Source organism: Tasmannia lanceolata, unplaced genomic scaffold, assembly GCF_043159265.1.
Source record: "Tasmannia lanceolata isolate RefF3 unplaced genomic scaffold, GAP_Taslan_0.1 ptg000002l, whole genome shotgun sequence".
Classification (NCBI taxonomy): domain Eukaryota; kingdom Viridiplantae; phylum Streptophyta; class Magnoliopsida; order Canellales; family Winteraceae; genus Tasmannia; species Tasmannia lanceolata.
This window is the reverse complement of record NW_027518679.1, coordinates 32,510,850-32,538,403: the sequence shown is the minus strand read 5'-3', so window position 1 is coordinate 32,538,403 and position 27,554 is coordinate 32,510,850. Positions and strand designations below refer to the sequence as shown.

At 37.4% G+C, this 27,554-nt stretch overlaps 1 protein-coding gene across 3 annotated transcripts; it reads right to left on the bottom strand.

Annotated features, from left to right (window-relative positions):
- Nucleotides 1-527: 527 nt before the first annotated feature.
- LOC143870068 (uncharacterized) lies at nt 528-26,885 on the bottom strand. Of its 3 annotated transcripts, XM_077376576.1 has the most exons (17): nt 26,485-26,885; nt 24,331-24,428; nt 21,390-21,509; nt 16,391-16,480; nt 15,221-15,336; nt 14,996-15,095; nt 12,152-12,223; nt 12,018-12,065; nt 11,869-11,946; nt 11,658-11,777; nt 11,172-11,277; nt 9,152-9,315; nt 7,672-7,806; nt 3,476-3,606; nt 2,640-2,702; nt 2,319-2,397; nt 528-866 (listed from the first exon to the last, which is right to left on the bottom strand). In XM_077376576.1, exons 1-17 carry the CDS (start codon nt 26,768-26,770, stop codon nt 795-797), a joined length of 1,878 nt encoding a protein of 625 aa, XP_077232691.1. In that variant the 5' UTR covers nt 26,771-26,885; the 3' UTR covers nt 528-794. The 3 variants fall into 3 exon arrangements, 2 of the variants coding, with proteins under 2 accessions (XP_077232691.1, XP_077232694.1); XM_077376579.1 differs by lacking the exon at nt 16,391-16,480; XR_013244924.1 differs by lacking the exons at nt 528-866; nt 2,319-2,397 and having other exon boundaries at nt 3,476-3,631.
- Between the last annotated feature and the right edge of the window lie 669 nt (nt 26,886-27,554).

Below are 27,554 nucleotides of genomic sequence, written 5' to 3'. Positions count from 1 at the left end.
AAAAAACGATTGAGGAAAGGAAGAGAAAACGATGTCCGGAATGGGGGGAAGTGGAAAGATATAAGCTAAGCAATATTTAGTTCATTTTTATGAAAATGCCCCTTTTTAAGACTTAATATAAGAAATATTTTGACGGTATTTTAATAAAAGAACTTCGGATCATGACTATCCATCGGAGTTTTTTGCCATGTCTTGATCACGGTCCGAAATTTTCTGGATCTTATGAAGAGGATCCAAAATATGGCCATGGATCCTTCTAATGTGCCCAGATCCTGGCTATTAAGGTTCGGATTCAGACTATCCATGGGACCGTCTGGGTCCATTGACACCCCTAGATGCATCACAAGATGACAATAAGTATCTCTATTATTGTGGCAGTGTTTTTTCTCCTTTGGTCTTCTGGTAATGCCATTATTTTGTGGCAGGCTCTCTAGTGCATGTGAGCGCGCCCATGTGCGTGTGTCTTGGTTAGTTTCCATACAAAATTAAGAAGAAAAAGAAAAAACATTTGAAATTTAATACACAACTGAAAGCAAAGCTTTAACACAATTTTTTGTTTATTGAAATTTTGATAGGTAAGCGAGGTTTGCATTACTGACCACAACATTACAAACTTTGAGATAAAGACCCACTATAGCAAAGGATCAACCTCGATAACTTAAGCATTATACAACAGAGGATCATGGGAGCCTTTAGGATTCATTATATGTTGACATATTTGACTCCCATAGCTTTTATTTGGTCATTATCATCATCATCATAAGATATTCTATGTAAACTTACAAGACAGAAGTCTAATGCATTCCCCTGACTTCAAAGCCGTTAAGATCTGGACCGCTGCCGCAGTATGAATCATGTGCAAGAGTCTACAATATCATGAAAAAATATATATCGTAAAACAAAACATATTGAATTATAAATGTAAATATCACATTGAGTTGAACAGAGATACTATGCTATGATGCATGTGTAAGGATAGGAGTGTTGGAATCCAACACGGTTATCGAGTGTTTGATCCGGCCAATCTAAAAAAATGGATTAGTGGATTCGTGTATTCGGCTAACTATAATTCTTTTACATGGTAATATGGTTATATATTGAAATTTTGGTAGGTCAAGTAAATATAATATTTTATTTCCATAAAATAACTTGCTATTAGGATAGGTAAAACTCAAAACATGTGGTATTTTGGGCGGAAAAAAAGATTAAAGAGATCTAGATGTTTCGTGGTGAATCCTAAAGTATTAGAATCTGGCGCGCATAGGGTACTTCATCGTTTCAAAGGAATCTGTGTAACATAGATACTAATAAGTAATATGCTTTCACCCAATAAAGGATACTGCTTAGCATTTTTTTTTTCGTAGGTAGGTACTGCTTAACATGTAGCAAGAACCATTTAATATGCTTTGGAATTTTTTTTATATATAATTTTCAATTTATGCATGTAGCCATCGATCTCTTGGTATTCTATAATCCAGCAAGGAAAAAACGCTAATTCTCTATTCTTCTTAGTTGTTAGTTTTGAACATAGTTACCAGTTCGGGAAACAGAAACGGGAAACGGTACGTGAAACGCGTGAAAAAAATCAAAGGGAAAACGAGAAACGGGAAACGATAGAGAAATGCATGTGAAACACATTAAGAAACGTCTTGGGAAACGCAAGGGAAACGTTTGTGAAACGTACGTGAAACCTAAAGGAAACGCTAGTGAAACACATAAATGTGATCGTAACACACATTAATAGGAAAATGCTTGTACTAGAATCTTGAATATAATATATATAATTCTAAACTAGATAGGGCTGTCCACAGTAAACTAAAGGGGGTTTAATATATCCTTTTAAAGTCTTAAAATTCCAAGAAACAAGTTTCCATGGAAATAAAACGCGTTTCACATCCGTTTCACAATTTTCCGAAGAGCATTTCGTACCCGTTTCGGAAACGCGTTCCCCCCCCCCCCCCCCCCCCCCCCTAGGCGTTTCCTGCATCTATGGTTTTGAATAAATAAAATTTCCGGAAACGATTCACCAAGTTAAGTATTAGTCTGCCTCGTCAGATTTTCCACCAATTCCATTGAAAAACAATGCGGGCAAGCTTAAAGAACCTAATTTTTTTATTTTTTTATTTTTTATTTTAAATCCGTTATGTATTTAGCGAGATCAAAATGAGTAAACATGTTTTTTAAATTAAAAAACCCAATCAAGATATGGTATACAATTAGCTAGATCATAATGAGTAGAGACGTCTCAAACGCTATACAAATGAATGAAGGAAAGGAAACAAAAAATTGATGAACAAAGCCAAGGTTAGTCTATTTACCTGTTCCTGCGCACGGAAATACATGAATGGTGTATAGTGTAGGAAATTTGACACCCTGGAGGTATATATATCAGCGTACCTGAAATCAGAAGAAATCAAAATTGAAGAGAGTAACATCAAATGTGTAAAAGTTTTCAAAATTTCCCTTTTTTTATTCTATTGGTGCCATGGGTATGTTTTAGGACAGAAGGCAAAGCATAAGCACAGATTTCTCAAATTTCCCTGTCAAGTGACTTTAATCCCAGAGAAAATCTCTCTTTTTTGTTCTTTTCCCTATTGGCCTGAGTAGTATTTTTCTTTCGAGAGAGCATAACCACATACTTCTCAATTTGTCTTGTCAAGTGGCTTTTATCCCAGAGACCTGCACGCGAGAGATATCCCCACCTGATGAAAGAATATCCCATTTGTCATTGAATTGGTGTTTTTATTAATTACAAGGCTAATGAAACTAAAATGTGAATGCAGATGAGTAAGATTTGTTGTATAATAAAAGAAGAGTTCTAGAGGATATTAGGAAAAAAAAAAGTACAGCGAAAACCTCAAAGTCCTTGTAGTGCACCCAGTCTTCAAAATCTTTAAGATATAAAAAACAGTTGGAATTGTACTTAAAAAACTCTTGGAAGACTAATATTCTCAATATAGTTAATGTCTAAGCAATGGAAATGACCGACGCAGAGCAAGTCATTTAGAAGCCACCAATAATTGAACATACATATCTATACCAATGTTCAGATATCTTACTCCAGTACTTGCGCAAGACATAATCATGTCAACTCGAGTGGATCAATTATTGACACGGCTATTTTTATCAACTTGGGCAAGTTAAACAAGTTTTTGATTGACTTGGCAGGGCCAAAACCAGGTCAACTTGGTGAGCCAATGATTAAAACATTGAATTTTTTAACATTGATTCATATTGATTGAAACTGAATAAAACCAATCAGAACCTTATCAACAACATAAAACCATCCATACCTAAATATCGGTAGTAAGAATCTGAACTTCCACAGAAACAGCCAAAAAAAGAAAAATGTTCAATAATACAAATTTTCTAAACCACTTCAAGGTTGCCAGTCAACACATTATATGAACTTTGTAATGATAAAATGGAATTTCATAGACCCAAGGATGTCTCCAGCATTGTAAATTTTGTTTACCTTCTATTAAAGTGCTCCCCATCGGCTTCTAACAAAGGTGCAATTTTATGGTCCAGTCTTTGCATAACAATAAGTAGCTTTTGCATGCTCTCAGTCAGTTCTTGATCTCCCATAATAGTTGCACCAAGAGTCTGAAAGAAGCATTATAAAGGTAGGCTGATATTGCCACGTCAACAAACTAGAAATCCTCCAAAAAATATATATAACTGAAGAGGAAGAGAAAAACATATGAATAATAAATTCACAGCCAGGGTGAATAAGTTACGGAAGAAGTGAACAACTCATAAAAGAGTAAGGATAAAAAATGCTCCAGAAAGCCATTAAGTTGGTGAAATATAAAACTTAAAGAGTAATCTCAACAGCTTAATTTTAATTGTAGTCAGTAGCATATATTTCCCAACATTAGGCCTTGGCGATGCTCTTATACTCTAGCTGAGTTTCGGTCCTCATATTAAACCCACCTTAGTTGAGAAAATGCAGCAATGACAGAAACCAGAAATATGAAAACCCTCCACAGCATATTTTACTTTTCTGAGAGAAAAACAACATTATGGGTCCAGGATCCACCAATTCACTCATGTAAATCAGCATAGTCCAAGCCCATATGAGAGAATCTTGTGATCATTCACCAATAAATTCAACATCATTGAAACTCTCGGAAGCTGTCATTTTTTCCCTCATATATTAAAACCTACTTGTCACTCTTCTAAAGTTCTCAGAAAGAGCAACACACACACTCACGTAAACAGGAAGCTCTGATGGATACACAGGGGTGTTCCTCTAAGAACATAAACTTTGTACCAGTTGTTTCTTAGCAACTGAAATTGGGATCCCTACCAATGTAATAAGTTTTTTCTTTTTAAGTGGTGAATGTAATAAATTGTTCTATTGAAGCGGTGAAAATTTTATGTGCTCAGCTAATAATGCCTTGGCATGGACAAAAACACCATCTATAAACCTATGGCCATCAACATTAGATTGGATCACTCCCCAAAGTTCTTGCCTATCCAAAACAGTGAATACAAATCTCACCAAACTGTGGGCCAAGGGACTAAAATCAACATGGACGCGCCCATAAAAAATGGGAAAGAATATTTTCTTGGGGGAGCTACTCACCCTTAAATTCGATGCACTCTTATTTAATAAGTCAGGTTAGATAACCTAATCAGAAAGCGTCAATTCAAAAACTAAACCATCCCAAGAGGGTATTCGACACCTCGACACTTGTCTTATATAACTTACTGATGATAACCTAGTGGGTAAAAGTTTGTACTATATACCAAAACCATTTCGATTGAGGTTTACATTACATTATATCCTTGACCCTCTTGGAAACTGACTAACCTTTATAATACAAAGTAAAGCGGGATGTCCCTCCTATCACTTTTCAATAGCTCTGGGCCCCATGGAGATTCACAGCCCTCTTTGATGAAATTCAAGATACACTGGGCTCGGCATCGGTAGAGCATTCATTCATGTGAGAAGAACGGCAAACGGGGAGGCGGACAGATTAGCTAGAGAAGGGGTTGTTACAGAATCTCTCGAACTGTTTGACTTTCTTCCACCATAACGGGTGATATTTGTACTTTATGTATTTCTGATATAGTCAGATTGTCTGCCTTGTACTTTAGGACCTTCTCAGTCTCTCTCTTTTTTAATGAATCAATTTTACCATTCAAAAAAACAACAGCTCTGGGCATATCAGTAACTTCTTCCGTTCTTCTATTTTGTTTTCATTTCTCTTCATTACTTCTTTTGCATGTAAATACAAGACTACTAGCCAGTTGGGCACTCAAATTTTGCAAGGCCATATTGCACATGGAGACGACCATGTTATAGTAAAAAAAAGTCACTTATTTTTTACGTGATGTGCATGACGTGGTGGAATATTTGTGGCCAGAATATATAATATGTGTGTGTGTGTGTGTCGCAGAGCGACTCTCAACGAGGACGTTGAGACTTTTCGATAAACAAATATATATATATATATATATATATATATATATATATATATATATATATAGAGAGAGAGAGAGAGAGAGAGAGAACGGTTCCTACACATGTGTAGAGAGTTCTCTACACACTAGCTTAAAATATAGTGGGGGCCCACATTGTTTGGGTGATCCAAGCCATCCATTTTAAAGGCCTTCACATAGATAGGGTGTCTACAAAAAATCAGATCCATAGGATCATCCCAACCCTACGATTTGTGGAGGCAAAATGGATGTCTTTAAACCTTCACAAATTAGTCCATTTTTTGCCTCCACAGTTCGAATGGTTAGGATGATCCGATGGATCTGATTTTTTGTGGACACCCTATCTATGTGAGGGCCTTAAAAATGAATGGTTTGGATCACCCAAATAATGTGGCCCCCACTGTATTTTAAGCTAGTGTGTAGATAACTTATCTACACATGTGTAGGAACCGTTTTCTGATATATATATATATATATATATATATATATATATATATATATATATATATATATATATAAAGAGAGAGAGAGAGAGAGAGGAAAATGATTGTGAGCTTGAAGCTCATATAGCTTATATGAGCTTGAGGGCCAAATACATGTGGGCCCATATTGTTATGATGATCCAAAGCATTCATTTGACAGGCCCTTACATAGATAGGGTGTGTAAATAAAATCAGCTCCATTGGATCATCCTAACCCATCCAAAAGTGGATGGCAAAATGGACAGACACCGTTTGCCACAAATCTGCCCATTTTTGCCCTCCGCTTTTCGAGGGGTTAGGATGATCCAATGGAGCTGACTTTTGGTACACACCCTATCTATGATGGGGCCTTGCAAATGAATGGTTTGGATCACCACAAAAAATGTGGGACCCAAGTGTTTGGGCCCTCAAGCTCATATAAGCTATATGAGCTTCAAGCTCACAATCATTTTCCTCATATATATATGGGACTTGCTAGGCTATTTCGCAGAAAGCCATTTCTCGGCTGGCTTTTGCATGTCAGAAGTGAGAACAGCCACACAGGTTGACTTTTTGGCAGGTTTTGTCTTATTCAATTAATTCATCCAAGGTGGCTATTCTCACATGCAAAAGCCAGCCGCGAAATGGCTTTCCGTGAAATTGCCTAGCAAATCCCTATAGATATATATTATTTATAAAAATGATCTCCCTTTTAAGTGTCTTGATCGATGGGTAATCATCATGGTTTTCCAGGGGACGGAAATACCCACGCTAAGCCAAATCTTCTAAGGATTCAGCTCCACACTTCTTTGGCCAGTTAATTTCAATGATGGTCGATGATAAGCATATGACAACAACGCAAATGGTCCACTGTGAGGATTTTATTAAGGAAGGCTGTCCATCCGAATGCTCAAACACTAAGAGAAGCAGGGATGCTCCACACTTTGGCTAGAAGCGGGGTACTAGGGCTATGTGTGATTTGATGATAGAACGATTTGACGCTAAAAACTCCGGAAGAGCTGCAGATCCAAACCCTTTTGTCCTCTCCTAATGTTCACTCATTTAACACAAAGCACCACCTGAGTAAAATAAAGGAGGAATAATCCATGGTCGTTAAGCGCCGTTTGGATACACGGATTTTAGAATCTTGGATTTCCTCAAAAGCGTAGATGGGAGACGAGAGAAGAAGGAGACCAGCAGTCGTTTTCTGATTTCTTGCCCTTTCTTTCCGTCAGCAAGAGAGTAGGAGATCATCCCATGTTTCCAGGTTTTAGAAATCTCAGATAGATTTTTAAAACCTGGATTTCTTACTTACAATCCAAAATTCTAAAGAGAAGCGAAACGGATGGTCTCCTTCTTCTCTCGTCTCCCATCCAGGATTTTGAGGAAATCCAAGATTCTAAAATCCGTCAATCCAAACGGCCCCTTAAGGTTTACATCACTTCTGCTCTTAGTTCAACTTATCAGGTTATGATCATTATGCATCATTTTTCAAATTAAATTCAGAAATGAACAAGTAGCAAAGGTTACAAAATTCAACAACAATGCAAGTAATAACACTAGTTGTGTACACCTAAACTTCTGGCAACAACTGAAAGGGTTCTAAATTTATGCAATAACATGGAGACAGACGTTACCACAAAAAAATCAAAATATGAAAATAAACATGTAGGGAATCCAATGCCTTCCGTAGAAAATAAGAACATAAATGGACATTACAAGGATAACAAAATTATAAAATATTATAAGATCAAGATACCTGAGCAGGACGCCCTTTAGTTCTTCTTTGTAGCGCAAGACGCAGTTGGTTAAAAAGATCCCCTAAAAGTTCTTTTTGATGCATAAGTTCTATCAGTGCTGCTCTATGACCACGACTCTGGATCAGTGCACTGAACTACAACTCCAAAATTCATTAGCATAATAAGCATAGTCCTGATTAGTTTCTAATATTGAATAATAAAAAATAAAACTCAATTATTAACACTTTAGTAATAGTATCCAAGAATTTTGGTTTATAGCTTTAATAAGGTAGAAAGAACCTCCAATTTGAGAATGAGAACAGCAAAAATAAGATTAATCTACACACATCAGAATAAAGTAGCGTCATGGCAATGATCCAAACACAGACTTGTGCATTTTAACTGAACCAGATATCACAAGAAATATGACATTGACATAAATATTGCTTTGGGAAGAAATCATAAAGCTTCATTTTTTTATTCATGGGGTGATTTGAATATGGACTGTCAGTTATCAGCCTCAGGAACTAGCTTATGTCTTGCTCGTCCCTCCCAGATGTCATCTTGCTCAGTTTAGCATCCACACAGGTCCCTTAGAGGACATCTAAGTTGATTATATCCAGCTACACAATTGATGTTAAGCCTCCAAAGCTATGTAACATCCAACAACAAAAATTGTACGTGCCAGAGCAGACAGGAAGTGTAAAAAACAGTGTGTTATCATATTAAAAGTTTACCATCACATAAACATGGCTCCTCCACTCCTACAAAATCTATTGTAATCAAAATAGTCATGCAGTCTAGCCATTTCAACAGAAGAAATGGACGGACAGGAAAACCAAAGAAAAGAAAATGGCTTCCAATTAAACAAACTTTTAACACTGTTAAGCTTTTATGTTTCATACATGTCAGATTAAGCCCATGCTTTTCGAAACAAAGTTCCTAAATCGGTAGAATTAATACTAACTACATTCCTGCTTTACAGTTGAGAATGAAAAAGTCCCTTGCACTGCGAAAGGAATGATGGCAAACTGAGAGTATCTGAGACCTATGTGGTATCTCTTCCCCCCGGAGCACACACAGACACACACACTCCCTAAAAAATAGAAAAAGGAAAAAAAATTTACACTGCACATGTATCGATTAGTAGAATTTTTCCATGAAAAACACCCAAAGAAAAATAATCATTTGGCATAAGCATTGAATAAATGTGGTGTAAGAACAAACATAACTTCTTGCAGAAAACAGCCCAACCAATGTGCCATAAGCACTGACTGCATCGATAGAAGACCTCAAATGGAACCCTACCAAGCTTATGCCGCTGTTGTGAAAGAGTCAAGAAAGTTGCCAATTTTAAATACCTAACAGGAAATTCCTTGTTGCCATTCAAAAAAAAATCCAGAAAATCCTTGTTGCTGCTGCCAATATTAACTAATGTATTGCATGATGAAATAACAAAATTACCATAGAAACCATCCATGGTACCCATTACCAACTTACCTCTTCTTCCAATTCCCGGCATATCAAGGCTGTCCTCCACCGCAAATGGACTTTGGAAACACTTACATCTGTGTAAATATGGTCACCAACAAATAAAATTTCATCTCCATGAATGTTTAATGATTTCTCAACCAACTGAGCACTCCCACCAGAGTACAAGCCCCCTGGAGAAAATGATAAATGAATAAACAATTAAGAATGTGGAAACATGTTGCTGGACATCAAATCACTGGTAAGCATGTTAAATAAGACACACTGTTGACCTCCTAGGGCACATTGTCTGATCCATGGAACCATTGACAGAAAGTTACAGGCAGTATGCTTTATAAATAACTGTGAAATGAAAAAATTCAGATAAAAGACTACATTTTCAGAGATACTTGTGAATGCCGAAGGATCTTAAAGTATGTGAAAAGGCATGTTGGAATTATTTGTTAACACTGAACAGAAAGAAAAAAAAAGGAACAAAACACAGCCTCAGCAGGCCATGTTAATAACTCCAGCATGATGTCATGCTGAAAATAGCAGAGAGGTCACACTAGTTTGATTGCCAAAAAATAGAAAAGACCTGTCATTTTAAACTATCGTGAATGTACATGATTTATTTAAGATTTTAAAGGATGTCTTACTAAGAATTTATGATGGGTTTGTTTCGGAATAGTAATTTTATTGTTTGGGGTTTCAACTTAGATTTGGATTCGTCCAGGATTTGTTATTAAGATTGGGTTTGGGACTAGATTACAAGTTTACTCTGTGTCTGTTAGAGTATATGCATCCTAGGGTTTGTGTATATATTGCCATTCAAAAAAGTGTGTGTATATATTTTTATTTTTCACTTAATTCCTAGGTTAAGGGCATACTTATAATTCATTTCATTTATGTTGATTCAATTTTAGAGAGAGATGCCTCCGCGTATGGGTGACAAGTTCGTGAATTCCCTTTACTCTCTCTCTCTCTCTCTCCTTTCTTCTTCTTATATTCCTTCATATTTCACATGGCATCAGAGCAAGACATCAAATCTTAAAGGTGAATCACAAGATCAAGACAAGTTACACAAATTTCTTTTTATTAAACCAAATCAAGGGATTTGTCACATTGCATGGACCATCGTATGGATGGCATCATCAGTCGTACCACCACCAACACTTGAGGGGGCACTAAAAACCCTAGAGGTTGGGTAGATCATGTTTTAACCCTAGAGATTGGTTTTTTATAATGGTAAACTGAGGGATTGGTTAGATCTTTCTTTTATTTGGATGATTTTGGAGTTTTTGTGAATTTTAAAGAGTTTTGAAGGTTTGAATTGTTGATGAGCAGTTTTCATCTTGAAAAAATTCAGATTCAGTAGATCTTCTTTATATATACATATATGCATCTTGGACATGAACTATCAGAAAGCATAGGAATATGATCTTATGGACCTCCAACACCACCCTGTTTTAGAAGTCCTATGGTTGGGCTTTTTAAAAAAAATTGTGTCAGGTGTGTTGTAGAGGGACTGCCTGTTCTGATTATAACTGTTGGTTGCTGTTTGAAGGGTGTGGAAAGTATATTGTGATTTATAGTGGCTGAGGAATAATCCTTTAATTTCTCTGGTAAGATCCGGGACATGGGATTTTCAAGCTCTAACTGTTCAGATTACAAATAACCACTGTCTGATTGAATAGAATCAATTTTCTGCAATGGTCTAGAGAATTTATTAAAGGAAAACAAAAGTTGGGTTATATTAATGGTCTATCAACCCCCAACATTTGAAGATCCAAAATATAGTAATTGGGAGTTTAAAACCGGCTGGTTATGTGATTATGTCATGGTTATTGAACTCTATGTAACCTCAATTTGCAGAGGGTGTGATCAGGAGATCTGGCAAGTTGTATGTGATGGATTCAGAAGAAAAAAATGATGCCTGAATTTATTAGTTGTTTCAGGAGTTTCACAATTCTCCAAGGTAACAAATCTCTTCAGGCATGTTATGTCATGTTGAACAGAAATTATGAATTGAAAAAAAGGCAGAAATCACCTGAATGTGCCACAAAGCAGGGACGCATTAAACCTTCGCTTGTGACAACCTCATACATTGGGTGTGACATCTGGAAAAACTCTGGCTTCCTCGCAGAAACTATAACCTACAGAAAGAAAAACTAGAATATCATAGATCCATTGAAAACTCCTTCTCCAGGACTATGTCACAAATATTGTTCTCGGGAATTTCTCGGCAAGGGAAAATCTCAGGATATATTAATTTTATGTTTATTTTTTCCGATCTATATCGGGAAAAAACGATAAAAAAAAGTTTTTTAAAAATATATAAATTAAGAAAAAAATCTAAAATATCATACAAATATCGTGAAATTATCGTGCTAAATGAAAATATCGCTATATTATTTAAATTCTTGGGATTATTTCAGGATTTTGCAGTTTTAACAAAATACCGCGATAAAATCGCTGTCTTGGAATGCAGTCTATAAAGGTTTACTAGGGTCACAAAGCATAATGGCTTTCTCACCATGTCAAAAAGATCTCGCCATCCCATATCATTAGGGAGAAACCTATTGAAGGCATGTTGCATCATCTTATTTGTATAATGGTAGTCTGAGTTGGTAATTAGCAGCAACGTTTTACCGGCCTGACAGCACAGCATAGCCAAGTGAAAAGAATACAAAATAAGTAACAAATAAAACAAATATAGTTTAGACAAATTAAGAATAGTCAATTACCTCCTTTTGATCCAAAAGAGCCAAAGGAAGCTCTGGATCAGGCACCACAAACCGCTCTGGCTCCGCCATTATCTCACTCTACATGAAATCAGTGAAATGTTTCTTTATGGATGTGAAGCTCAAATACCAGAATGTAAATACTTAGTTACCTTAAGCTGACCTTCCACATGTGCTCTGAAGAGGGCCTTCGCAACTGCCTGAAGGAAATGCCTAATGTTATTCTAAATGAAATATTAGAAGGGTGGAACCATTTACGATATGGAACAAAAATGATGCATTATGCCTTGTAAAGCCCACTATAATCAAGTGGTCCCAGTTCTGCAGGTAAAACTCCTCCATCCAATCTGTCAACCATCTGCAAGACACCATATAAAACTAAGGAAAATGTCCAACCATGATATTTAGGAGAAAAAAGAAACAAATAAACAATTGCGGAGAAAATAAGTAACTGAGATACACAAATTCCAACTTAATCGGAAAATCTAGGAGTACTAACAGAGGCAGTATGCATCTCCACATCCATCCTCGACCGCAATTGCTTCTCCACAATGTCGTTCTTTTTCTGCTTACATATTAAAGGCGTGATCAAGGAATTCCTTTTTAACAAATGTGGACTTTGAGAAAGTTATCATTGAAGGGGACTCGTTAAATGTCATTAAATGGCTTAGGGGTTCTCATCCTTTTCCTTGGTGATTTGCCAGCTTCTTAGAAGAAATTCAAGATTCAGTGGGGGATTCACTCCTTCTTTCTCTCACGTTAGGTGGTCGGCAAATGGGGAAGCTGATGGTTTAGCTAGGGGTGGTGTTTCGAGGGAGGACTTGGGAGTTATTAGATTTTCTTTGTCCTTGATGTTTTAGCCTGTGCCCTATTTGTGGGGTTGTATCTTTGCTCCTTTTTCCTTCCTGCTATTTGTATTGGACCATCTCGGTCTCTTTTGACATTCAATGAAATTTTCTACCATTCAAAAAAAAAAAAAAATAGATGCAGAATTTGTGCGACACTCAGTCAGTCATTTTACATGAATATTTGCATGCACATCATTTACGTACACCTATATGTTGCATTTATTCACTTTACTTCTGACTGTTGTGTTTATTTCTACCATATGAGGCACATATAAGAACTCCAGCTGATGATAATTTTTTAATTTGTAATGGTCCATCCACAAGCAAATCATAGGAAAGATGTGGGAAGAAAAAGGAGAGAAAGAGAAGAGGAGGAAGAAAAAGGAAGTGAAGATAGATTTCTTTAGAGGTTGTGGAGTTGGAAGTGGAACCCCATGACCAACCGTTATATAAATGTATTGTTCCACTAATTACATGCCATTAACAATGGGCCCCATTCTGCATACCTAATCCCAAACATTTCATTCATCATTCCACTAATTACATGCCATTAACAATAGCCCCCATTCTACATGCCTCATCTCAAACCTTTCATTCATAAACTACAAGCCAGATTTACCCTAGATCTGTCATAACTGCCCGTAATTATCAGATCTGTAACCACTCTAGATCTGTCATAACAGTCCACTTTTACCAATATTTTCTTATTTCTAGAAACTGTTTATCCCATAACCTAGTCGACTAAAGGCTGAACCTAATCTTCGAAAGAAATTCTCCTTCATTTACTGTCCTACATATTGTACTTTAGTTGGAGGAAACCTAGTTACTTGGTGTAACAAACAACATAATGCGGTTGCATGATCTAGTGCAGAGATGGGTTTTGAGGTTGACAGGCCAATAAAGATGTGATAATCAGAAAATTGCATACATTGCTAGTAGCCCAATATTTCATGAGAGGAATAAGCACATTGAAGTAGATTATCACTCTGTTCATGAAAGGATTACTTGAAAACTAATATCTACTCCTTGTGTGAGGTCCAAATATCAATTGGCAGATATTTTTGAGAAGGCTGCACTTGGTCGCAGTGAGTTTGGCAGTATTTGCTTCAAGATGGGCATGATTGATATTTATGCTCCAGCCTGAGTGGGAGCGTTAAGGGTTAGAGTAATTGGATAGTATTTAGATTATAGTTTTGTGTAATTCTTTTTGTTCATTTTAAGTTTTGTTTACATTAGTAGGATAGGACTCATCATGGATGACGCTAATAGAATGGATGTAAATTTAGTCAAAGTAAATTGCATATAAAGCAACAGGTTTACTCATCGAATGTCTCCTTTGCCATTTTACTTAAGATTGTTCTTTTTTAGTCATTTCTTTTCTCATGCTCTTCCTATAGTTTTAATAGAGAGAGAGAGAGAGGTTTTCCTTAAATGGATAACTAGTTGTGAGCTTCACAACCAATGAATACTAGTAAAGGTATCAGCTTGCTCAAGTTTATGGTCTAAAAAAAATTAAGAAGATCTAGTTTGATGCATTAAAACTGCCAAAAGAATCACTACAATGAAGGGTTTTATTGCACTCAAGACTCAATATATAAGCATCTAATGTGTAGTTTTCTAACTGAGAGACTTTCAAATATAATGAGGAATGCACATGCTGTGACCTGGAATCGATCCATCCAAATCACTCCGGAGTGCTTAGCAGCCTATATAGTCCCACTTTCATTTGTGAGTCAGGGAGGAACCACTTGTTTTCTCAACCATCAAAAAAATATGAACCATAATCTGTTGATTAACATTCAAATCAGTAGTCCTCCATGAAAAACAGGTTGAACTAATATTGTCATCCCAAGTTAAAATTTGGTACTTTTGCCAACCATAGTGCACCGAGGTTGATACACAGACAAGATGGAGGAAATAACAAAAAAGTAAACCATGTGAAACGGAGACAAGATGCAAGTGCAACTATGGGTCCTGTTAACGAATAGCACCAAAAAGACTGCATACTTGATAAATTCAGCCATCCATGACTACAACATGCAGGAGAGACAAAATAAAAGAAATTAATCCTTCAAGTCAATGAGCTACAAGTATGAGATGTAAACTAAGAAGCCGGTTAAGAAGAAGCATAAAATATAGAAAAAAAATCACTATACTACTCCAAATATGTGATTTCAGTGTTTAACATTAGTTTTGAAACAGACCTTTCCAAAAAAAATTAGATTTGAAACAGACCTTTTCGAGAAAAAAAAAAGGACATTAGATTTGAAACAGTAAACTACCTGCATATACATCACCGCTTCTGAAACAGAGAAAAGTGTATTAAGGAACTCCCATCGACTCTCCTTCCGCAAGTCAACCAGTTCCCTCCCGTACATCTCACTTACATAGTTACATACATTGAAATTCAGAAAGCATTAGAGAGATTATTGGATCAATCTTTACCTATTCAGGTTCATCAAATGTTTATAAACAACTGAAAATCAAGAATGAAATTTGGACCTTACCTTACAGTTCGAGTAGATAGCATTCTCGTACCATGCATAGCCCTCTTCACATAGCCAAATCGGTCGGCCTTAACCAAATTGCCTCGCTCCTTGTCCATGATAAGGCCTCTGATAACCTACACAAATACAGTCCTGTAAGTGCCTTCAAAAATAAACAAGGCCTGTGATAACTTGCATACTATTGTTGAAGGGAAAATGTTCAGTTGTGAAACTCCACAAGTGAATTTTTTTTTTTTTACCAAGATTGTGCATAATCACATAATCCATCACTGTTTGAAGACTCCCTGATACAATCATTGACTCAACCAAATGACTTGGTTTTTGCCCTAAAAGGTCAGTCAAAAACTCCTTTGACTAGCCCATGCCGCATCAATCATTGACTAGACCAAGTTGACTTGGTTTTACCATGGGCAAGTTCTTGTCCAAGTACGAGTTATTAAACATTGATCATATCAACTGATGCAAGCAAAGTTCATGAACAAGCCTGCAACTCAACAAATATGAATTTGGGAAGGGGGTCGAGATCCAAAGTAGGCCCGGCCCGAAGACCAAAACAAGATGCAAAAAATCAATAGTGGGCTCTAAAAGGCTCTGTTTGTCATGATTTGGCAAGCTGGTTTTAGAGGTTTAGAAGTTGGTTTTATGGTCAATAACATGTGTTATATTTTCTGTTTTATTTTTGGAAGAACTAAAATAGAAGTTATGCTTTACTTAGGATGATCTTAAGGGCTAAAATTGATCTTCGCTCAATGGTTAGGATTAAACTAAGAGTTTAGGGTGTTTGATCCTACATACATGAAATTTTGGCATACTTTTACGGATGCTAAGTAATAATTTTACGAGTTCTCCCCATTGGATTCGGATTACTCCACTACGATCATGTTTGATCAAATTTACGATCATTTTAGTTCTCCCTAGCATTGTTTGTGAAAATCTATTGGATTGTTTGTCTGATTGTCCAACCCTTCAACAAGTTTTCAGCTTTTGGTTGATTCTTAATAATTTATTTGCATCATCTTGTTGACCCTGAAATTTGATGTGGCTTCATCATGCGGGCCCACCACATTCACAACAAAAGAAATAATAAAAGCTTCAGGGAAGCTACAGTTGTTATAGATATAACGACCTCTTTAAAAAAAAAGTAAAAAACCCCATACATAAAAGGATTACCAAATCGGGATCAAATTCAAGTCCATCGACTGGAAAACCCATGCTTTTTAGGTTGGCCAAGCCATAGTCATATGCCCGCCCTTCCCAAGCCTACAAAAAAAATAGTACAACTGTAATAATTTCATAACGGCCCAGTTGAAGAGTAAGTTCTATTTTTATTTTTTATTTTTTTGAAAGGTAAGAGTAAGTTTTATTAAAGGCATGCTGTTTTACAGGTAGGGAATAGTAAACTCGATCCAGGGCTTAATGCATTGAAAAAGAGACAGTCCTCTAAAACCCATAGCCTTACACACGATAAACAAATGACTCCATTCAAATGATATATATAAAAGCATACATAATATCCAAACATGTATCTCTATATCATATATGGAGCTGATATTTACAGAGCCTGTTTCAACAACTGTGCTCTTCCTTTATGTTATTTATAGGTTAGCAGAGAGAAATAACGACTTTAGAGGAAATGGGTTTTAAGACTGAGATAATAGTAGGCCAGAAAGAAAACACCACATGCTCATGAAAGTATCCAGTCAAAGATGTAAGTGTCATTCTTCTCAAAGAGTGTAGTTCTTTGTTTTCAAAGATTCCTGTATTTTCCTATTCATATATTAAGGCATCCGACTCTACAAATGGTCCGTTCTCCTCTTCTATTTTTTTCTATTTTCAGGATCAAGGAGAAAAATACTTTCAAAGATCTTCCAGAGAACTGAGAGTTAAAAAACAAAGATGAGCAGATGAGGCGCGCGCGCAGAGAGAGAGAGAGAGAGAGAGAGAGAGAGAGAGAGAGAGAGAGAGATTTCGGTTTTTTTTTACATCCCACTACTATTGAATTTTCTCTCTAAACTTGAAAGGGAAAACAAAGACTTCCGAAGAAATCGGCTCCATCTTCCTCTGAAGTTTCAACATCCGTCTTGAAAGTTGAAAAAACATGGAGAGATTTTGGCATCTGAATAGGAAATCAGCATTTTTTGCTGGATTTAGATGGTTAAGTTTTTCTGGCAGATTCAGTGATTGTTCTATTCTACCAGATTTAGAGCTTTCCAGTCATCTTATCCCATGCAGAAACAATTGAATCCATGGGATTTGGAGGTCTTTTCAATCATGTTGTACAAAAATTGCTTCAATCAGTAATAATTGAGAGCTCGCAGGTGCTCATTTTGGTCATTTCAATTAAAGGGATATGACTATTTTTTTATTTTGTTCTTTATTTTTTTTCCTGAATTGTAAAGGAATGAACAACTGCAAAATGAAATAACAATGGGGAGGCTGGGAGCAATTAATGAAAAGAGGGTGTGCGTTCCCATTATACATGCATACATACATACATACATACATACATATATATATATATATATATATATACAAGGACGGAGCCAAAGGGGGGCAATTGCCCCCCTAAAATTTTGGATTTCTCCAAGTCAATAGGTGATATTACCTATTTTTCTTAAAGTTGCCACCTTAAAATTAGGGATTCTTTCCAACTTGATAGGTTTAGTTAGCAGTTCTTTCTAAAGTTTTTCCACCATAAGCTAAGCCCATTTTTTTGTATAAAGTTCCTAAATTCCACATGGCATGGGACGTTAGTTTTGCAATTTTCACCAGAAAAAAGCCAAAAATCAAGGGAAAGATTGCACATGTGGCAATGGGGATTTCTTAGGTTACACTCTTGGTTTTACTCTCTGTCCCCATAGCAGCACTCTATAAGTTTTTTATTAATAAATCCCTCTCTCACTGTCTCTCTACTAAGACAATGACACCTAAATTAATCATTCTCTCCCTCCCTCTCTCAAAAAACACTGCAGGCCCGCTTCATTGGATGATCCAAACTGTTCATTTGTTGGGCCACAACATAAATAGGTTGCACCATGTAAATCATCTCCATAGGATGATCCTAACCCTCTAATCTATAATGAGATTGCCCATTAGATTGGAGTGTCAAGATCATCCTATGAAGATGATTTACGCAGTGCAAAACATGAGGTGTAAATGGTGAGCCTCGCTACACCAAAATATGAGGTGTAAATTGTGGGCTCCACCTTATGCATTGGTTAGGGGGAGATGACAGGCCCCACCTATCAAACATGAAGTGCTAACTGGTGGGGCCCAACATGCGATAGTATATGCGCTTGAGGGCCCAAACACATGGGTCCCACATTTTTTGTGGTGATCCAAACCATTCATTTGCAAGGCCCCATCATAGATAGGGTGTGTACAAAAAATCAGCTCCATTGGATCATCCTAACCCCTCCAAAAGAGGAGGGCAAAAATGGGCAGATTTGTGGCAAACGGTGTCTGTCCATTTTGCCCTCCACTTTTGGATGGGTTAGGATGATCCTACGGAGCTGATTTTTTGTACACACCCTATCTATGTAAGAGTCTTTCAAATGAATGCTTTGGATCATCCTAACAATGTGGGCCACATGAGCTATATGCGCTCTCGAGTGCACAATCATTTCCTATATATATATATATATATATATATATAGAGAGAGAGAGAGAGAGATGATATCCTCACTCCCTTGTTTTGCTACTTGCACATAGCAGCTCTGCAATTAGCTGTTGATAGCTTGCTGGAAATTGTAACAAGCGATGCAGAGCAGAAAAAAGAGAGGTGTGCCAATATCAAAACAAGGGATATATATATATATATGGGAAAAGTGAGCGTACTCGGTCGAGTAGATAAGCTTATCTACTCGGTCGGCTAAAAACAATGGGGGCCCACATTTTTTGGGTGATCCAAACCATTCATTTGAAAGGTCTTTACCTAGATAGGGTGTCCACAAAAAATCAGCCCCATAGGATCATCCTAACCCATCCAACAATGGAGGGAAAATGCGTAGTTTTGTGGACAAATTGTGTCTATTCATTTTTCCTCATATTTCCCTCCACATTTGAATCGGTTATGATGATCCTATGGATCTGATTTTTTGTGGGCACCCTATGTAGGTAAGGGCCTTTCAAATGAATGGTTTGGATCACCCAAACAGTGTGGGACCTCACTGTTTTTAACCCGACCGAGTAGATAAGCTTATCTACTCGGTCGAGTAGGAACACTTTTCCGTATATATATATATATATATGAGGAAAAGGATTGTACGCTCGACCGTACCTAACTTTAGGTACGGTAGAGTGCCAAATCACATGGGTCCCACATTTTTGGTGAGCATCTAAACTATTCATTTGCAAGGCCCCATCATAGATAGGGTGCATACCAAAAATCAGCTCCATAGGATGATCCTAACCCATCCATTTGTGGAGGCCAAAATGGACAGACAGTGTTTGTCCACAAATCTGCCCATTTTGGCCTCCAGTTTTGGAGGGGTTAGGATGATTCAATGGTGCTGATTTTTTGTATGCACCCTATCTATGATGGGGCCTTGCAAATGAATGGTTTAGATGCCCACCAAAAATGGGGGACCCATGTGATTTGGCACTCTACCGTACCTAAAGTTAGGTACGGTCGAGCGTACAATCTTATTCCTCTCTCTCTCTCTCTCTCTCTCTCTCTCTCTCTCTATATATATATATATATATATATATATATATATATATATAATTTCTACAATAGAAGTACAACTAAATTTATTTTTCTCTTTGAACAATATTGTATCGGTAAAGTTTCTAAAAAGAACTACTACTCAATGAGTAGGTATTCATAACCAACCACTAAACTAGAAGTAGTTTAACATCCAAAACACTCACAAGTGACCCCATGATGCCCCTCTCCGAGTGCACGTAAAGAAACTTTCCATTTCAAGCACCCTTTAATGATTTTGCAGCCTAAACAAAAATAGAACTACCAAGATTGATATCGAGAATCTCTAGTCTACATGGCTTGATTTAATTCCAACTGGATTTGTTACAAAATTTTATGCAAAAACAGAATAATACATAAATACTATAGCTCAATTTTATCTGTATCAACTGCTGAGAAACAATGCAAACTTAACTGCACCTGTCAGTTTTGTTATGACAGCGAGTTACAAAGTCAGGATTCACAAATAATTCAGTGAAGAAAATGTTTAAAAATTTATAAAACATATATTAACAATGAGGAATGATAAATGCAAGGACCCTCTTTATGCAAGGGCTAAAGAATGGCCCTTGAATAGATCCACACAATGAAGTGCAACCGAATTTGGTTTCTCAACCGACTTTAAAAATGGCATGGATCTATTCAAGGGCTCTTCTCTGGCCCTTGCATAAATACAGCCCTTGCATCTATCATTCCTCATTAACGATATATACTTATGTTTGTAAATAAACCAAAACAAAATGCATTGAACGATGGATGAGTGCATGTTGTTTTTGTTAGATTAAGATGTGAGTTCAGTTTTCACTATATTGTCTTTTCAATAACATTGTATTTCTCAAGAGAGTTCCACAATATGGATGTTTTTTCATTCAATTCTGGTTTAATTTAGAAAATTTGCATTTAATTTGAAACATGCAAGAATTTTTGAATTATTTGGGATTTTTAAAATTTTGCGATGGGGCATCAAAATTTCAAAATTCATAAAAGAAATTTTCAATTACTTAGATAATTTTGAAACGAAGTGACTGACAACAAAATTCAACATTATAATCTCTTCAACATGAGAACGAGAGTATGATAGGTGTTATTGAATTTGCATGTTTCAAGTTTATATTGATCAATAGCCAAAATTCTCTTCGTTCAAATGTACAGCCCAATAATGAACTATCAAGATCTGATTTAAAATTGAAAATAATAATTATGTATGAATAAACAAGAACATTAATTGAGAAGAACATAAACGAACCATAAAGGGAGTGAAATTTTATGACATCCACTATGAGAATAGTGCAGAAAGCACCAAGATGATATTTTTTTTAAACAAATTCTTACATGAAGGATAAACAATAAACTTAGGACTTACGACTGATAATTACCATTATATATGTGGATACAATGTAACCAATTTTTTCTTAAGAATAAATTCTCACTTGACAGACAAATAATCAGAGGACTGATATTTACCATCACATTATATTGAATCAAGGTATAATCCATGTCATAACCAATAGCACTGATTGACCGAAGATTTAATGTCCTGCTACAAAAAATGCTACGAGGTGAATGCCTTGATGAGAAAGGAACCTGCATATCAGAATCATAATTGTAAGAACAAGGAAGACAATGTTATAAAAATAAATAAAAGATGGACCTATATTTACTAAGAAATCATACTACAACAGTGCAGGATCAAATTTAATGAGATCAAAAAGGGGAAAAATATATGAACAAGAAGAGAAAAGTCATGCATTCGATTTCCTCCCTTAGATTTTTAATAAATTACTAACTCCAGGTAAAAGAATTTGCAAAAGCACCAGCCACTCAAATCAGAAATACCCATAATGCTCCTTAAAAATAGAAAGTAATACCTCCAACATTAGAAATCCATAAAAAGTATCAGAACAAGAAATAAATTATGCATATACTTAAAAATAATTATGCACACAGTTCACCGCAGAACGTCTATATACATAAGCCTAAAAAAAACATTTCTCACACAATGATATGGGCTAAAATACTACTAGTTGAGTATAAACTCAGACAAGGACATGTGGTATAGTAGCAGATACAAGCACAAGTGTTAGCCATGCAAACCAAGAAAAGAGGCACGGATCTTTGGTAGCTAGAACATAATTTTAGACGGGTTTTGGTTCCCACTAGGCCTCCTAAAGGGTGCAATGGAGGGCAAACCTGTGGCTTCGGAAGATTGGGAGCTAGAACATACCATTGTAGAAGCCGAGCAAATAAAAGTGGACCTCGAGGATGATGCGTGTCCAGAGACTAACCTTCTCCCAACAGATCTTTGGGAAGAGCAAGCAACATGGGCCTGATTGAGATCCACAGAATCATCCTTAGAGGGCGGCTCTTTGCCACCAGGTTCTCGAGTGGAGACACCATTCATCAGCTCCGCTATTGGAGAAAGAGAACAGAACAAGAGTTGTTGGGGAGGCTTCTTTGCTAACATTGACAATGCTGAACCATGCTCACCCTGAGCTTCCACCATCGGAGAAGAGAAAGGGACTTCCTTGGGATTTCGGCAAGGAGACTCACCCCTTTGCAAGGGTGAGGTGCACAATGGAGCGTGGGTTGATGAGGAGCTAGGTTCAAGCAGTGTGGATGCAAAGAGAGAATTGTTTTTGCCATTGGTTTCCTTCAAATTACATTGGCCTATGTGAGCAATCCAAGGGCCAATATGGGAAGGAAAATGGGTTGATGATTTGGCCCGCAGGCCCCCAAAAGGAAGGCTTGGAGAGATGAGCCCCCGACAACAAAAGAAGAAGATGGAGAGAAAACATGGTCCTAGAATTAACCATGGCCCAGGAGAATGAAGACACATTGGTGAAACTCGTTCCATTTAGGTCCGAGCGTGTCGAGCCTAGCTGCCTGACCACGCTCCACTTTAAATGGGACGATATCCATCTCGCCAGGCTTATAAGCAAATTTCATTAAATAATACGAAATTTGTACACAATTATTAAGGACGGTATAAAGCAGGATGACCACATCTTCATACATCTGAAAAGATGTAGAAAGACCCAGTATATAAAAGGTTGTGAAAACTAGTGTTTAAAAACTCGAACTCAAACGAGAACCAGGCCAAGTTGAAAAGGAGTCAACTCAGGTGAGACAATGATTGACGCGATTAACTTTTCATTAAATTGGAGGAGTCAAAGGAGGTTTTGATTGACTTGGTAGAACAAAACTTGGACTCGGAGAAGAGCTCAGCAAAGGTAAAAGGAGTCAACACGGGTGAGTCGATGATTGACTCAGAGAGCTTTTAAACAGCCATGAAAACCACTGCTCAACCATCGTAAGCTAACAAAACTTCAATTGCTCAACAAGGTAGAAACCTCCAATTAATTCAAACCATTGAGAAGATCCAATAAAGAATCCAACCTTTAAGCATATTGAAGCTGCAAAAGAAATTCGAAAGGACTGGGTAGATCTTTGAAATGTTGAAATTGGTATTTCTGGGAATATGCACAAATATTGCGACTCGTTAAACCTCTCATAATAAGAGAGAAGCAAGGATAATCAACAAAATCAATTATTAGATCCTGCTACCTGCAATTAACTAGGAAGATGAAAACAGAAAATTCACACTGAAAGATTTCAGCATCTCCAAACACCATGGAAAAGATAAATGATAGGAATCCATCATCACACAAAGGACACATTGTTTGTGACATATTATAGAAGAAATAGTTTTTCGAAAAAAGTTTGATTACGGGGAAAAAAATATGTAATGCATCGCATGATAGTCATTTTTCCTGATGGGTTAGCTATGAAGTTTGAAATTCTGAAACTACATGTTACTCCAAAAGCTTAAACTGTTGGAGTTGGCGTTATTTAATCTTTTTGTACTTTAACACTCCCCCTCACGTGTGGCCCCTCTTTTGGGTTTGGCCATTGCACATGGATTTTTGCTATCCAGGAGGTTTGAACTCAAGACCTTTGGCTCTGATACCATGTGTAGCGAATCTTACTAGGTAGAACTCACCCCTAAAAGCTAGCCATTAGCGGGAGGGTGCCCATTCCCTTATAACCCGAACACATCCATTTCACATATCCCATGTGGGACTATTGCTTTTGCGTGGAACCCCCTCCAGGCGGAAGCAAAGTGGGAACCACGAGATACTACACCAGCGTTCCCGAGATCTTCCCCGAGGGGCATTCCCGCCCTCGGAGGCCCCTAAGCTCTGATACCATTTGAAACAACCAGTTACTCCAAAAGCTTAAGCTGTTGGAGATGGCGTTATTTAATCTTTTATACTTCAACAGAAACGTATTATACATAAATTGCCAATTTATGACAGACATCTATGCTAGAGATGGACCCTATAACTATCAATCAGATTTAACAAAAATAGAAGTTTTAAAATGTAAAACACCGATTGAACCATACCATGATTCCCAACTCACTAAGCAATGTCTCTGCTTCATTAGCCTCTATCATGGCTATCTCTTCAATTGGGCCCTCTAGGGTTGCCTGACCATCAATGCCTGCAAAAGAAAAGTTGTTTTCAGTGCAAGGATATCCCTGCTAGCAATATATATTTCGAGTTTGTCTTTAACAACTATAAAAAAAACTACCAGTGCTAGGGCATTAGATCCTCATGCTTAAACCCTGAAGGGCCTAAATATGTACTTGTATCAAGAAAATATCACGTGAAATCAAATTTTAAAAAAAATTCAAGGCTCATGATATTCTGCTTCAAAGACCTAATTGCTCTTCAATTGACTTCGAAAAAACTAGAAAAGATGGCAAGCATTTTGACAAGCAATAATAAACAAATTGGGATGCTTACATGGGAGGCTTTCATAGATAATTTTTTGTTGGATGAATGACGGGTGTGTTTCAACACTATCTTATCAAATAGGCATTTTCAGCTTTGCATTATTTATTTGTGGCACGGTTTATTTTCCCGGGCACTGCAAAGACATATTTGTGGTTTGTTTTGATTTTTGATTCACATATAGATGGGAAGGACTCGCTTCACAACACTAAATTATCAACACCTGCTTATGTGTGCGGGCAAAAAAAAAGATTTCAATCCTTTAGTGTTGACAAGGTCTAATATAAGCCGAAAATGAGTTTCAAGAAATTCAGACAGAAGGCTATTCTCTACTAGTCACTGACACCATGACCAAGAGTGCTTGCAAGGGCTGGCAAATACATCCCATGATTATAAAATTGGTCAATTTATCAACTACCACTCCTACAAAGCTACTCATTCTCATAGAAGGAAATTCAGCTTCACCATCCAAATCAGAGTCCAATAAACTACAAAATAGATAAATTGTCTTACCATTCAATTAGTAGCATCCTCTTTTGACTTCCTAATGTAGCCCCATTCAAAAAAAAAAATTTCTATTTTAACTCGACCCATCCGTTGAATAAAAAAACAAACCACTAACTAGTTAAAATTTGAAAAGCTCGCATGAGAAACCCAACGCACAATATCATTCCAAGGCATTCGAGCAAAAGCCTGATTGATTCGAAATGGGTATTCAATGCACAAATGTACCTAACCAATACGCCAAAAGCTCCAGAGCTGATAGAACGCGTTAGCATAGGCACTTTAAACTTGTGCCATACCACACCAGGCTGGGTCCCACCTAGTCCCATACCCAAGAAGGCCCCCACTTAAGACCGTAAAATTCCACCATGCTTCTGAATCCACCGTCCTCAGCAGCCCACTCTGTGGTGGGTTTCACTCTGGCCTTTTTTCTAAGTAGCCATTTCCACACGTAGCCCTTTCTACAGCCCTTTTTACGTGTTGAACATATGATGTGGGGGCTGCTCTGGTACCAAATGTTAGGTACCTAACCAGTACGCCAAAAGCTCAATAGCTGATAGAACGTGTTAGGGTAGGCCCATTAAACATGTGCCATACCCCACCAGGCTGGTTCCCACCTAGTCCCATACCCAAGAAGGCCCCCACTTAGGATGTAACATTCCACCGTGTTTTTGAATCCACCGTCCTTTGCGGCTCACTCTGTGCCGGCTTTCGCTATGGCCTTTTTTCTAGGTAGCCCTTTGTACCGCCCTTTCTACATGTTGAACACATGACGTGGTGGCTGCTCAGGTACCAAATGTTAGGTACCTAACCAATACGCCAAAAGCTCCATAGCTGATAGAACGCGTTAGGGTAGCCCTTTAAACCTGTGACACACCACACCAGGCTGGGTCCGACCTAGTCCCATACCCAAGAAGCCCCTACTTAGGACCATTCCACCACGCTTCTAAATCCACCGTCCTCGGAAGCCCACTCTGTGACGGCTTTCACTGCCTTTTTTTTTCTAGGTAGCCATTTCACTCTTCTACCAAATGTTAGGTGCCTAGCCAATAAATGTGTTAGGTAGTCCCTTTAAACATGTCCCATACCAGGCTGGGTCCCACCCAGTCCCATACCAAGAAAGGCCCCCCACTTAAGACCGTAACAATAACAAACTAATTCTACACAGTACTTCATAGAAGAAGAAAAAACAGATAAATTAACTTCAAACCATAACTAAAGCTCTAAAATGAAATAAAAATCTCAATTACCAAACTCACCAAAAGCTTCTAAATGCTCTAGCTTCACATTCAAATCCCCTTTCGTGCTCTCTCCAAGATAATCAACATTTGATTTACTCGAAGATGTGACTGAGAACATATCCCCTCCTATTGAATTAGTATTCACAGCAGAACACTGAAACCCACGAGTCTTCACACAGCTCGAAGCTGAAAACCCTAAAAACGAAATGGGCTGAATAGCACGATTACTGAAATGGGTCACCATTAATACTGGAGACTGAGGCTTCTGTGCTAAGCCTCTGTACAAAATCTCAACAAAATCCATTCCTTTTTGTGAACAGAGAAACGAAGCAGAAAGGGAAAAATCTCACACACAGAGAGATTTTCTTTTTTTTTTAGGGATTGTACGGACCAAAATTGGAGTCCAGAGCACCTTTTTCTTTGTGGCGCGCCAAAAGTTGTCTGGATCGTTGGTTTTGAGATCAAACGACTTTGAAAGGTCTTGATCTGAACCGTCCATTTGATAAGCCTAGTTAAGATCAGTTTTTACGGGGTGAGACCTTATAGTCCCGTATTTGTCAAAAAGTACTGTGATGGGCCACACATGGACGGTTAGGATCATCTTATGATGTGATCTCTACAGTACTTTTTGAAAAATAAGGTACACCATATAAAATCTCTCTTCAATCATGCCAATTATGCAATCATAATCTCGAGATTTTATATGATGTGCGCGCCTGAAGTCCAGTATTTTTTAAGAAAGTATAGGGGTGTCCACTTCTTAGGATGATCCAACCCGTTTATTTGATGGGCCACAGTGTAACTAGGTTGTGCCCAAAAATTATTTCCATATGGCCCATCAAATAGACGGTTTGGATCATCCTATGGCGTGGGCCGTACAGTACTTTTCAAACCACAACGTAACTATGTCGTGCCCAGAAAAATCATTTACATATGGCCCATCAAATTGACGGTTCGGATCATCCTACAGTATGGGCCGTACAGTACCTTTTAAAAATACTAGACTATCAGGCCCATCAAATGGACGGTTTGGATCATCTTATGGCATGGGTCGTACAGTACTTTTTGAAAAATACCGGACTATATAG

Bases quoted from the DNA above. Each gene is read 5' to 3' on its own strand.
- LOC143870068 (XM_077376576.1), bottom strand. From the start codon at position 26,770: ATGGATTTTGTTGAGATTTTGTACAGAGGCTTAGCACAGAAGCCTCAG. The intron at 15,096-15,220 runs GTAAGGTCCAAA...TAACTATGTAAG, and splicing joins CTATCTACTCGAACTGTAAG to TGAGATGTACGGGAGGGAAC. The intron at 2,398-2,639 runs GTATGTGGTTAT...TTCTGATTTCAG, and splicing joins TTGACAAGACAAATTGAGAA to GTACGCTGATATATATACCT.